This window comes from Salvia splendens, chromosome 22 (genome assembly GCF_004379255.2).
Source record: "Salvia splendens isolate huo1 chromosome 22, SspV2, whole genome shotgun sequence".
NCBI lineage: Eukaryota > Viridiplantae > Streptophyta > Magnoliopsida > Lamiales > Lamiaceae > Salvia > Salvia splendens.
The window spans coordinates 19,564,161-19,575,929 of NC_056053.1; the positions used below are offsets into that span (position 1 = coordinate 19,564,161).

The 11,769-nt window shown below is 35.3% G+C and overlaps 1 protein-coding gene across 1 annotated transcript; it reads right to left on the reverse strand.

The window, feature by feature from the left end:
• Positions 1-7,423: 7,423 nt before the first annotated feature.
• On the reverse strand, positions 7,424-8,558 carry LOC121786090. The gene has a single exon (XM_042184620.1). It carries the CDS (start codon positions 8,190-8,192, stop codon positions 7,530-7,532), a length of 663 nt encoding a protein of 220 aa, XP_042040554.1. The 5' UTR covers positions 8,193-8,558; the 3' UTR covers positions 7,424-7,529.
• Positions 8,559-11,769: the final 3,211 nt, after the last annotated feature.

The window sequence follows — 11,769 nt, forward strand, 5'->3', positions numbered from 1 at the left end:
TCTATAAAAGAGAAACAACCAAGAATGATTTTGTCCCACATCAAAAGTGAAACATAAAACATTCAAGGTTTTCTTTATAAAAGAGAAACAACCTAGAATGAGTTTATCCCACATCGAAAGTGAAACAAAAAACATTCAAGGATGTCTCTATAAAAGAGAAACAACCAAGAATGAGTTTGTCTCACATCGAAAGTGAAACATAAAACATTCAAGGATGTCTCTATAAAAGAGAAACAACCAAGAATGAGTTTGTCTCACATCGAAAGTGAAACATAAAACATTCAAGGATGTCTCTATAAAAGAGAAACAACCAAGAATGATTTTGTCCCACATCGAAAGTGAAACATAAAACATTCAAGGATGTCTCTATAAAAGAGAAACAACCAAGAATGATTTCATAAATTCACTATTACGAATTTCTTGTATTCATTTATTTGTAAACATTGTTTTTAAATATAAAGACAATTTTTATAAATAAAAATATATTTTTTTAAATTCGATTTTTTTAAAAAAAAATTGATTTATTGCTCCAGCGTGATGGCGTGACAGCCCGTCCCGTGTCTCGCATGCACGGGTCGCGGGACGGGATCGGGACGATGTGCCGCAACGCATCGCGTGAGCGTTCCATCCCTCCGCGACGGAACGCGGGACGGTGGCGCGCCGCGTTGCGGGTGCCCTAAACTATCACACTAACTACATTATGTATACATAACCGGCGAAATAGATTTTGTTGTCGTCGAACAAAAGATACCAAGAACGAAGAAGATAAAATGATATTCATATGCTTTGAATCATAACCCAAGGGAAATAAAAGAGTAGAAAAAGTACAAATGATGCATTCTTTTTCGTTTTCCTATTTCTAGTTTCCATTTTCCATTTTCCATTTTCCTACTCTTTTTATTTACTTAAATCCTTTAAGTTGAGTCATATTTATTTTTAGGATATCATAACCCGATTGAGTCATTTCGTTAAAAAAACATGCAATCATTATTACTTTATTTCGTAGCTTACTTTACTCTCTCTCATTGACGAAATCAATAAGGGCCAAGCCCCCGCTCCTTGGTCGGCGATCGACCATTATTAGTACCCATTAGCAGGGCTGGTTTAAAGAGACGATGGGGCTTTGAATATTTGTTTTTCTACTTTTATTTTTATGAAATTTTCGATAATAATCTGAAATTATTACCGATTACCAATTTACCACTGCCTTTGAAGACTAACTTACCGTTTTTCATATAATAAGGAGACAAATCGCCGATTTTTGAATAATAGGGATAGACTTAAATTTGGGAATCGAATTTTGCAGGTAAATATAGCAAAAAATGGTTGTTTTAAGAGGAAGAAGACGACGTCATAAAAATAATAATTTTATATTAAAAAGGCTAAATTATAAAGGTTGAGTACTAGTTTTCCAAGAAGTGGCGTGTTTAATATTAGTTGTACTAAAATAAGGTGAACCTCGTTTCTAAATTGAATCGAATTCATAGTTTTATTAAATAAATTTAGAATGTTATAGGAAATAAAAAACTAGAATATTAAAATTACTATTTAGAAGGAATAAATTTTAAGAAGTTAACAAATAGAATAGCCAAATTAAGAAAGTTAATAAAATTTATATTTTAATATTATTAATTTTTTGGGACTTGTCGAAAAAGTTACAAATTTTGGTCAAATATTGGTGGCTCATAATTTTAAAATTTTCCATAAACTAAATTTTCTCAATTTTTAATGATCATAAATTATGATGTTAAGCGTAGAAATTCAATGGCGGTATTGTCCTTATTGAATTTCGAATGCACCTTAGATAGTATGTACTTCAATTTTACTAAAATCCTCGTGAAAAAATTGAGATAAATATTAAAATTCATAGCTTATATGACTAATATTCAAAATTACGGGACATATAACCGAATTTAACCAAAGTTCTTACTCCCTCCGTCTCATAATAAGAGCTCTATTTAGCCATTTAGTTCTTCCCACAATAAGAGTCTTATTTCACTTTTACCATAAATGATAAGTAGACCCCACCTTCTACCAATTTATTACATTCACAATTTATTACTGTATACGTGGGACGCATATTCCACTAACTTATTAAACCAACTTTTCTTTACATTTCTTAAAACTCGTGCAATAACCAAATAGGACTCCTATTGTAGGACGAAGAGAGTAATTTTTATTACTATTACTTTCTTAAACTTCAGCACCGGCTTATGTAATTTTCTGGTTCTATCACTACTCTCTCTTTCTTTCTTACTTTTCAATACAATTTCTTAATCTTTGTGTTCAAAAAGTTTTGATATAACCTAATTGGGACGGTGGAAATATTTTTTTTATCCCAGTGTCCACCCACCTTATTATAGATGAGCTGGCGTGAATTTTAGATATTACGTGGAAGTGACGCGGTGGATGAAGAAGGTTTGGGCTAGAGAAATTAATTTTTACTTCTATTTGGATAACAATTGGTTATTGTAATTTGTAATGCTCTTTTTCCAAATGCACAACTCCAGCGTCAACACACGTGTATTTTTCATTTTTTATTCTCAATTAAAATATTCAATAACACTACTATATTTTAATTAATCTCCAATTTGATCTAACGAATTGATTCAATCAAAATCAACAAACTTTTAATAATAAATTTCCAATTAATTAAATAATATACTAAGTTTATGGAATAAATTATGGAATTAGATGGAATTATGAAAGTAGAGTTAGCTGAAGATTTATTAAAAATATGAGTCAGATATATTCATAATTCATGCATTGGTTAGACAAAATTAGATGTTGTGAACTTGTGATTGTGAAGAAACACTATAGAAATTATTGGCAAGATAAATGTCCTATTTTGAAATTGTTTGAATAATCATAAGTATAAAAATAAGATTTAATGTTTATTCAAACACATTCATATAATTCATGCATTGTTGTGAATTTACATATCTTAAAACTCGCGCTCAAATTAAGTAGGACTCATTTAAAAGTCAGTGCATATATTTGAGATTGAAACATTTTTTTTATGCTTTTGGAAACTTACTTAATATGCAATGTTTTATATATTTTCAAAAAAAATTATCTTTTCCTATTTATTCCCGTGATGACTTGAAATCTCTAACTTATTACCTGGAGAAAAAAGTTTTATCAACTGAGTTTCGCTTCATCGACTTCTTTTTGGACTATGTTCATTGTACGGAATGTGTTTGAATAAACATTAAGTCTTATTTTTATAATAAAAAATTAAAGATGATTTATAATAGAAATATCTACAAAGAAATATAATAATATAGGAAAAAGTAGAGAATTCTAGATAAGGGAATAGGATGAAAATTTTGGAACAAATACATACATAGTCTAAATATATGTAGTATATTGTAAATATTTTATAAATATTAAATTTTGCAAACTTAGTTTTGTTTTTAAAAAATTTCAAATTCATGTATTGATAAAATGATGTTAAATTAATTAATTTAGCCATGCATGGGGGTGGATACTAGTTTATGTAAAGCTGGGGTGTTTTACCGTTAATAATAGCCTAACTACAAAATAAATTAATACAACCCCAGGAATTGAAATATACAATAAATCCAACAAGATATACTTCTATTATTGTACGTGGGTGGGTTCATATGAATATATTGAATCCAAAATAATAATAAATATAACAACAGTAGGTTGGTCCTCACTACAATGCAACAAGATGGATCACATGGTCCAATAGAAAAGTGGAGTAAAAAGGCCGATCAAACATCAAAATTAATCACAAAAGCTGAGATATATTATGAAGTGTGTAAGAAAAATTATTAGAGATACTATTATTGCAAACATAATTATATGTAAACATAATTTGTTATTATCAAAATTAAACATGGAAATAAATAAAACTTCATTAATGTTTAACAGCACGGCCGTCTTCAATTGTGGCCGGTTAACTTGATGACGTAAGTATGCAAATAAATGGGTAATTTGATTATCGTGATTAATTATCATATAATTATGTATTTAGAATTAAGTTGTGAGATTATATTAGTTAGAATGTGCGGCTATAATTAATCATTACATATTTAATCTCGAGATATAATCTTGCAAATCGAACAACTCTTAAGATTATAAAGCAATCGGTATAATTTAGGAGAACTATATTGGTATTTGATTTATTATGTATTTCTATTTTATTTTAATAACAATAATTAACTGAGTAGGAAAACACAAGGAAAGCCATTTAGTTTGTAAAAAATTTAAGTAAAAATTGGATCATGCATCTGAGTGTGAGAGTGTGATATCATAAAAAAATTAGAAGACTGGTATTTTAAGCAACAAGTCTAGAATCATATCAGTCAACTCAATTCTGAAACAGGACCATTTATCGGTGTATCAAAAGATGTGGTGTAACCATTCTTGAATTAGGTGTTTTGAGGAAAATTTTTAGCAACACGTAACCGCACAATGTCAATTCATGGAATATAGATATATAAACCGCAGCAACCAAAAGATTTTCTCGAAACAATAAAACCCTCTTTTCTTCGTGTTTTCATTTTCAAATTTCTCAAACTTTACATGTGGTTTGCCACGATAAGTGACGGAGCCATAAATTTTACGGTGGAGGCGCAAACGATCATTAAAATTTGTTGATAATGTTCAGTGCTAATGACACGAAAACAGCTCGGACATGAGAAATGTAAAAAGCCACGCGTGAGAAATGGATGATGAATTTTTTTAGAACATGACACCAATTTTACTAATAATATACGTATGATATATTTATAAGAGCAAAGAGTTATTATTCCAAAATTGTTATAATAAAGGAAATAACACTAAAAGTGATTTTATTAATAGTATCATGTAATATTTTAAAATATTTATAGAGTCAGAGAATTATTTTCTACTCTTAAATTATAAAAACCATTTTTTACAATTATAATTTAAAATAATTTATACAAAATTAAAAGTGAATTTTTTTAATAAAAGTGTCTAATGTAAGAAAATATACTATAAAATATAAATGAATATGAGAAAGTAAAAAAAAAACTAATTTGAGGAGAAAGAAAAGTAAATGAACTACATGCAAATCTTACGCAAATCTTACTAAATGATTCAAAAATGGAAGGATATATAATTAAATATGAAAACTGCTGTTGGAGAGAATCAAACCCAACACCTCACAAACAAATGACCAAAAAAAACCAACTGAGCTCAATTGTTGATATATTAAAAGTTGTATACACATAAATATATAATAATTATGAAAATGGCTGAGGGGCCCCTTGGCCCCACCGTCTTGGGCCCCTCAGCCCCACCGTGGCTCCGACCCCGGCAACAATATAGGTCTCCATGATGCAATTTGATTAGAGTAAACATATTTAGATTTAAATAACAACAAATCTATGCGACCAAATTTTGTACAATAAAAAACAAGTTTATTTTAAAAAAATAGGTTTATTTACGCATTTAATTAAAATATATGGATGTATATATAGTACATGAAAAGTGCATAATATTGTGGTCATATATTTATAATTTGTGTATAATTTTTTTACTTTTTTGAAACTATAAAAGTTATTAGTGCATACTTTAATTCAAATTTTAAAAACAATAGAAAGAAAATTCAAATATAAAAATAAAAAATGAGGTTAAAGGCTAATAAGTCTTTTTAACTTGTCCACTTACTACATTTATTATTTTAATATATAATTAATATATCAAATTATTAATATAACCGTATTTTGGCTGTACAAAATTTGGTTGTTTATCATCGCTCTTTAAATAAACCTATAGTCACTTAGTTGGCTCAATGACTCAATCGCTATAGACATGTCAACACAAAACTTCACGTTGAGGTGTATCTTTCCATATTAAATTGATTTGGATAAATAGGTTTCGACTTCATCATTGTGAGAAGAACAAAATTTATCGAATCTACTCGCCATGTCTCACTCTGCTTGGCCACACTTCTTTCTGCATTTGTCTGTCTTCACCCCACCATGCGTTCTTTTCTCACCCCTTCACGGCTTCACATCTCTTCTTCTCTCCGTCTCTCAACTTCTGAAGTTTGAATATACTCAAAACTTTCTCTATCCTATATTCGTTGTTTCGTTTGTAACACTATGTTACATTGTTTTATGATTGTTTCATATATACTACTCCCTCCGTCCCGCTTTAGCAGTCCCGGTTGATCAATTTCGGGTGTCCCGCTTTAGGAGTCCCGGTTGAACTCGGTGCATAAAAATTGATGTCCACTACATCAATTTATTTATTACATCATTTAAAAGTGGGACCCAACCTCCACTACATCATTTGTTTATTACACACTTAAAAGTAAAAAAGTTGTTTAAAAGTGGGACCCAACCTCCACTATATCATTTATTTATTACACACTTAAATACCCCTTAAAACATGTGCCCGACTCAACCGGGACTGCTAAAGCGGGACGGAGGGAGTATTAAATACTCTCTTAGTCTCATGTAAAGTGAGATAGGAACATTTGTTTTTGGTATATAATGGAGGAGATGATCTGTATTTTAAGTGGTTTTTAATTATTATTTTAATTTAATGTTTTTGCTTCTATTTAAAATCAAATGAGTTTGCTTGAAAAAATATATTGACGGAGAGGGAAAAAAATAGATGTACTATGAAAATGCCATTCGATGTTAATCTATGGGGAAAAATAGACTTTTCGAATTTCCATTGGGGAACATCGGCCCACGCAAAAGAAAATATGACTAACCTTTTTAAGAAACCTTCAAAACTATGGTTATCAGTTTCATTATCGACAAAAGCTTCTAGATGCAAAGAGTCGTTATGATTTCATAATGCGATTAAGTTTCTATAAATGGACTAGTTTGTGACACCCCACATCTCCTAAACACACTTTTTTCTTGTACCAAATAAAGTAGAATTAACTTTTCTCTGACTCTTTCCACCACATAAACCCTTTCTTGATCATCAATGATCACAAAATCTCAATTGTCATCCAAATCCAGATTCGGCATGACTGAGTTAATAACCAATTAAAGATTGCAATTATATAAACCACTGTTAGATTAGATATGAACTAAATGGTATACATTGAAATACTATGAAATAATTAATTGATCACGTATTTAAATATAAATGTATAATGTTGAACATATAGTAAACTATGCAGAGAATGTATCTGACAGAATCAGGAGAAAGCAAAAGCAAACAATATAGAGCAAGATTTAGATGACCAGAATGTGCAAACTACTTATTCCATATTATTATAGTAAAAAATAGAATAAAATTAATAAAAGAGGAGAGAAGAAAATGACAACTCTATAAATTCGTTACCTGTAATTCGGCATCGATTTCTTTAAAGCTGTTTAATTTATGATGTATAAAGCCGGCACAATTATTAATTTTCAACTTTTTTTTTCAGATTTTAATTTTAATTTCAATTTCACACTCATGCATTAATCACAATCTTAATTTAATTAATCACCGTCTAATACAATAAGAAAATGACGGAAGAAGAAACGAAATTAACAGGAATTGATTAAATGATTAAAAACCAATTAATACTTCTTCCTGATCCGATCCTTGCCGCCGCCGGAAAATATGGAGCCGAGGCCGAAGATAGTCGCCGGAGGAACGTTCAGCACCGGACTGAACTTATGAGAGAATTGGCCGTTCTTCTTCAACGGCGGCTTCGAGGAATAGCCAGACATCGGCTGCTGCTGCTGCTGCTTCTGCGATGAATTGCTTTTGAGCAGATTTTGCTTCGAAATCGACGATCGCTTGCCGCTGGCGGTGGATCCGGTGGAATTGCTCCTCGAGAGGAGCGGCAGCGGGCAGAGCGTCCGGCCGTAGCCGCTGCCGCAGTTCAGGCTGGAGCTGCGCTTGAATCGCCAAAATGACTTATGCTTCTCTTCCGATTTCAGCGGCGGCGGCGGTGGAGGGGGGAGAGGAGACGGCGGCGGAGGCGCCGGAGCGAGGCGTTTTTTGATTTGGATGGGGAGGATTTTGCCGTCGAAGAAGAGCTCGTCGGCGGAGGAGGATTCGTGGTCGAAGATCTCGCGGAAGACGCAGAAGTCGAAATCGATGGAGGAGGAGGAGGCGGCGGAGCGAATGTACTGCTCGATCGGAACGACGTCGGATTGAGAGAGATCGTGGGAGAATGAGATGCGTGGGCTGATGCCGGTCGCGCTTGGGCTATCTGGGAAGACTTCAATCGCCATTTTTTCTTTGCTTTTTTCTCTAAATAAACTCGGATATCAAAATATATGAGAAATAGTACAAGCAAAAAATATGTTTAGCAGTTGGGTTTATTGAAAGTGAAATAAAAAGCATTAAACGCCCCAAAAAACGGTCAAAATACAGGAAATTTGAACATAGGTAGAATTAAGTCCAACTGGACTGCTTGCATGGAAGTTTGATTGTTTCTTTGACTATTCTCCTACTATATGTAACATAGTCAATGAAGTGAAGTCGAATTTCAAATACTAAGTTACAAGACTTTAGCAAGCATCTTCAAAGATGGAATGGAGTTGTATAAAATATGGAGTGAGAGAGAGAGAGAGGGGGTGGCTTTTGTGAAAAGCAAATTGATGTTTACAACAAGATGAAATGTGTAATTTGAGAGGGGATGATATATAAAGTGTAATAATGGAGTGCTCATTTCAGTTTGAAGAAGAAGGCAGAAGTCGGTAAGCTCGGCTAGAAAGGAGTTCGGTAAGCTCGGCTAGAAAGGAGTTCGGTAAGCTCGGCTAGAAAGGAGTTCGGTAAGCTCGGCTAGAAGGGAGCTCGGTAAGGAAGCTCGGTAAGGAAGCTCGGTAATGAAGCTCGGCTTTGAGCTGGAATGAGCCGAGAAGAGAGTTCGGTCTTGAGCCGAGAAGGGAGTTCGGTATTGAGCCGAGAAGGAAGAAGCAACCAGTTCGGTCTGAGCCGAGAAGGAAGAAGCAGTTAGTTAGCCGAGGTGTAGCGGTTATTCTTCTTGTTTTCTTGATCCTTGTTGTAGTTAGTTAGTAGCAGTTGCTACTTGTTTGTAGAGCTTTAAATAGCTCATAACCGTGTATGTAGTTAGAGTAGTTTTATCAATAAAGAGTTTTCCAGTTTCTCTCTAAGATTATCATCTTCAATACTCAAAGTGTGAGTGTGTGTGTTTCTGCAGTGTGTGATCTCATACAACAGTGAGTGTGTGTGTGATCTTCTTGAGTGTGTGAAAGCCTTGTGTGCGTAAAACCCAACAAGTGGCGCCGTCTGTGGGAAAGGGATATTGAAGCTGATTTGCAGAGGATCAAACGGTTTCAGAGATGGCAGCAAGGCTTGATGCAGAAAAATTCACAGGCAAGAATGATTATAGCCTGTGGAAGATGAAGATGAAGGCGGTTTTGATTCAATAAGGCTTGGCCGCAGTTCTTGCAAAACCAGAGGAGAAAGGAAAGGCTCCAGTGCTTGATGATAAAGCTCAGGCAAAGATGGAGGAGATGCAGCTCAAGGCACATTCTGCAGTGATTCTGTGCCTTGGAGATAAGGTCTTGAGGGAAGTTCAAGAAGCCAAGACTGCGGTGGAGATCTTGGACAAGTTAGATGAAGTTTACTTGGCCAAATCCTTGGCTAACCGGCTGTATCTCAAGAAGAGGCTGTATGCCTATAGTTTTTCTGGAGATAGGTCCATCATTGAGCAGCTAGAGGAGTTCAACAAGATCATTGATGACCTGGGATCTGTTGATGTCAAGATTTCAGATGAGGATAAGGCCATTCTCACATTGAATGCCTTGCCTAGCTCGTATGACCAGCTAAGTGATGCAATTATCTATGGAAGAGATAAACCTATCACCTATGCAGAAGTCTATTCAGCCTTGATGGCCAAAGAACTCCAGAAGACAGCCAACAGAGGCTCTGCAAGCTCCAATGTTCAAGCTGCAGAGGCCTTGAATGTGAAGAAGTTCAAGAAGCAGAACTTCAAGAAGAAGTTTGAGGGCTCTAAACCCTCAAGTTCTGATGCTCAGAAGGAAACCAGAGCTTGCTATTGGTGCAAGAAACCTGGACATTTGAAGAAAGATTGTCATGCATGGAAGAGAAAGATAGCCTCTGAGGGACACAACCAATCTGATTGTGTGGAGAGTGCTGATCCCCCGGCTCAACTCATGAATATTAGTGACAGTGGGGTCAGTCATAGGTGGATTATGGACTCAGGGTGCAGCTTCCATATGTGCCCAAATAGGAGCTGGTTTCATGACCTTCAAGAAGCAGCCGGCACTGTGGTGCTGGGTAATAATCACATTTGTCAGATCAGAGGAATAGGGAAGGTAAAGCTAAGCCTACAAGATGGCTCTATAAAGATCCTAACTGGGGTGAGGTATATTCCAGAAGTGAAGAGGAATCTCATCTCATTGGGAATGCTGGAGCAGAAAGGGTTCACCATATTGATGAGTCAAGGAAAATTGTTTGTTAAATCTGGAGATGCAGTGATGATGGAGGCTGACAGAGAGCATATTCTCTATTATCTGAAGGCTAAGGCTGTTGATGGAGAAAGCAATGCAGTGTCAGATGATTCCATAATGCTATGGCACAAGAGATTGGGCCACCCAGCTGAAGGAAGCTTGAAAGAACTCATCAAGAAGGGTCTGATCTCTGGAGATTTCAACAAGATGAACCCCTGTGAGCAGTGTATACTTGGAAAGGCTAAGAAGGCACCCTATCCTACAGGTATTCACTCTTCTACAGCCCCTTTAGACTACATACATAGTGATCTTTGGGGGCCTTCACCGGTGTGTTCAATTGGTGGAGGAAAGTATTATCTAGCTATCATTGATGACTATACAAGGAAGTTGTGGGTATATATTCTTAAAGAAAAATCTGAAACACTCACAAAGTTCAAGATATGGTGTAAGGAGGTTGAGCTAGAGAAGGGTAGAAGTGTTAAATGCTTAAGAACAGACAATGGCCTAGAGTTCTTGTCTGCGGAGTTTGATCTGTTTTGTAAAGAGAAGGGTATGAAGAGGCATAGGACTGTTCCTGGTAATCCTCAGCAAAATGGTGTTGTGGAGAGGATGAATAGGACAATCCTAGAGAGGGTGAGGTGCCTACTTCTTGGTTCTGGTTTGAGCAGCAGATTCTGGGGTGAGGCTGTGTATACAGCAGCCTATCTCATCAATAAATGCCCATCTACTGCCCTGAAATCTGAAACTCCTGATTACATGTGGTATGGAGCTCATAGTGACTACTCAAAGTACAAGGTGTTTGGGTGTGTGGCCTATGCTCATGCTAGGCAAAGCAAGCTTGAAGCTAGGGCTCTGAAATGTATTATGTTGGGGTATCAGAGGGGTGTTAAGGGGTATAGGCTCTGGTGTATTGAGCCCGGTAAGCAGAAGGTCTTGGTGAGTAGGGATGTGGTGTTCTTGGAGGATCAGATGCCATACCTGAAAGATAAGCTGGACTCCAGTGAAGATGAGGGTGATTTCTTCAAGGTGGAGCCTGTGGGGGTTGGCCTAGGAGCAGGTGGAGTTATTGACTCAGGGAGTGAGTCTGATTCAGATAAAGAAGAGGCTCCAACTCAGGGCAACCAGGCTGGTGAGTCTATATCAGACTCTATCAGAGACTATCAGCTTGCAAGGGACAGAGTTAGAAGAGAAACAAGGCCACCAACAAAGTTCTCTGATGTTGTGTATTATGCTCTGTGTGCAGCTGAAAGTATTGATGGCGCAGATCCACTCACATATAAAGAAGCTATGCAGAGTAAAGATAGAGAAAGATGGATTGAAGCCATGAATGAGGAAATAGAGTCTTTACTCAAGAACAAAACATGGATTT

What these genes read in the sequence shown, in the direction of transcription:
- LOC121786090 (XM_042184620.1), bottom strand. Translation starts at nt 8,192, where the DNA reads ATGGCGATTGAAGTCTTCCCAGATAGCCCAAGCGCGACCGGCATCAGC.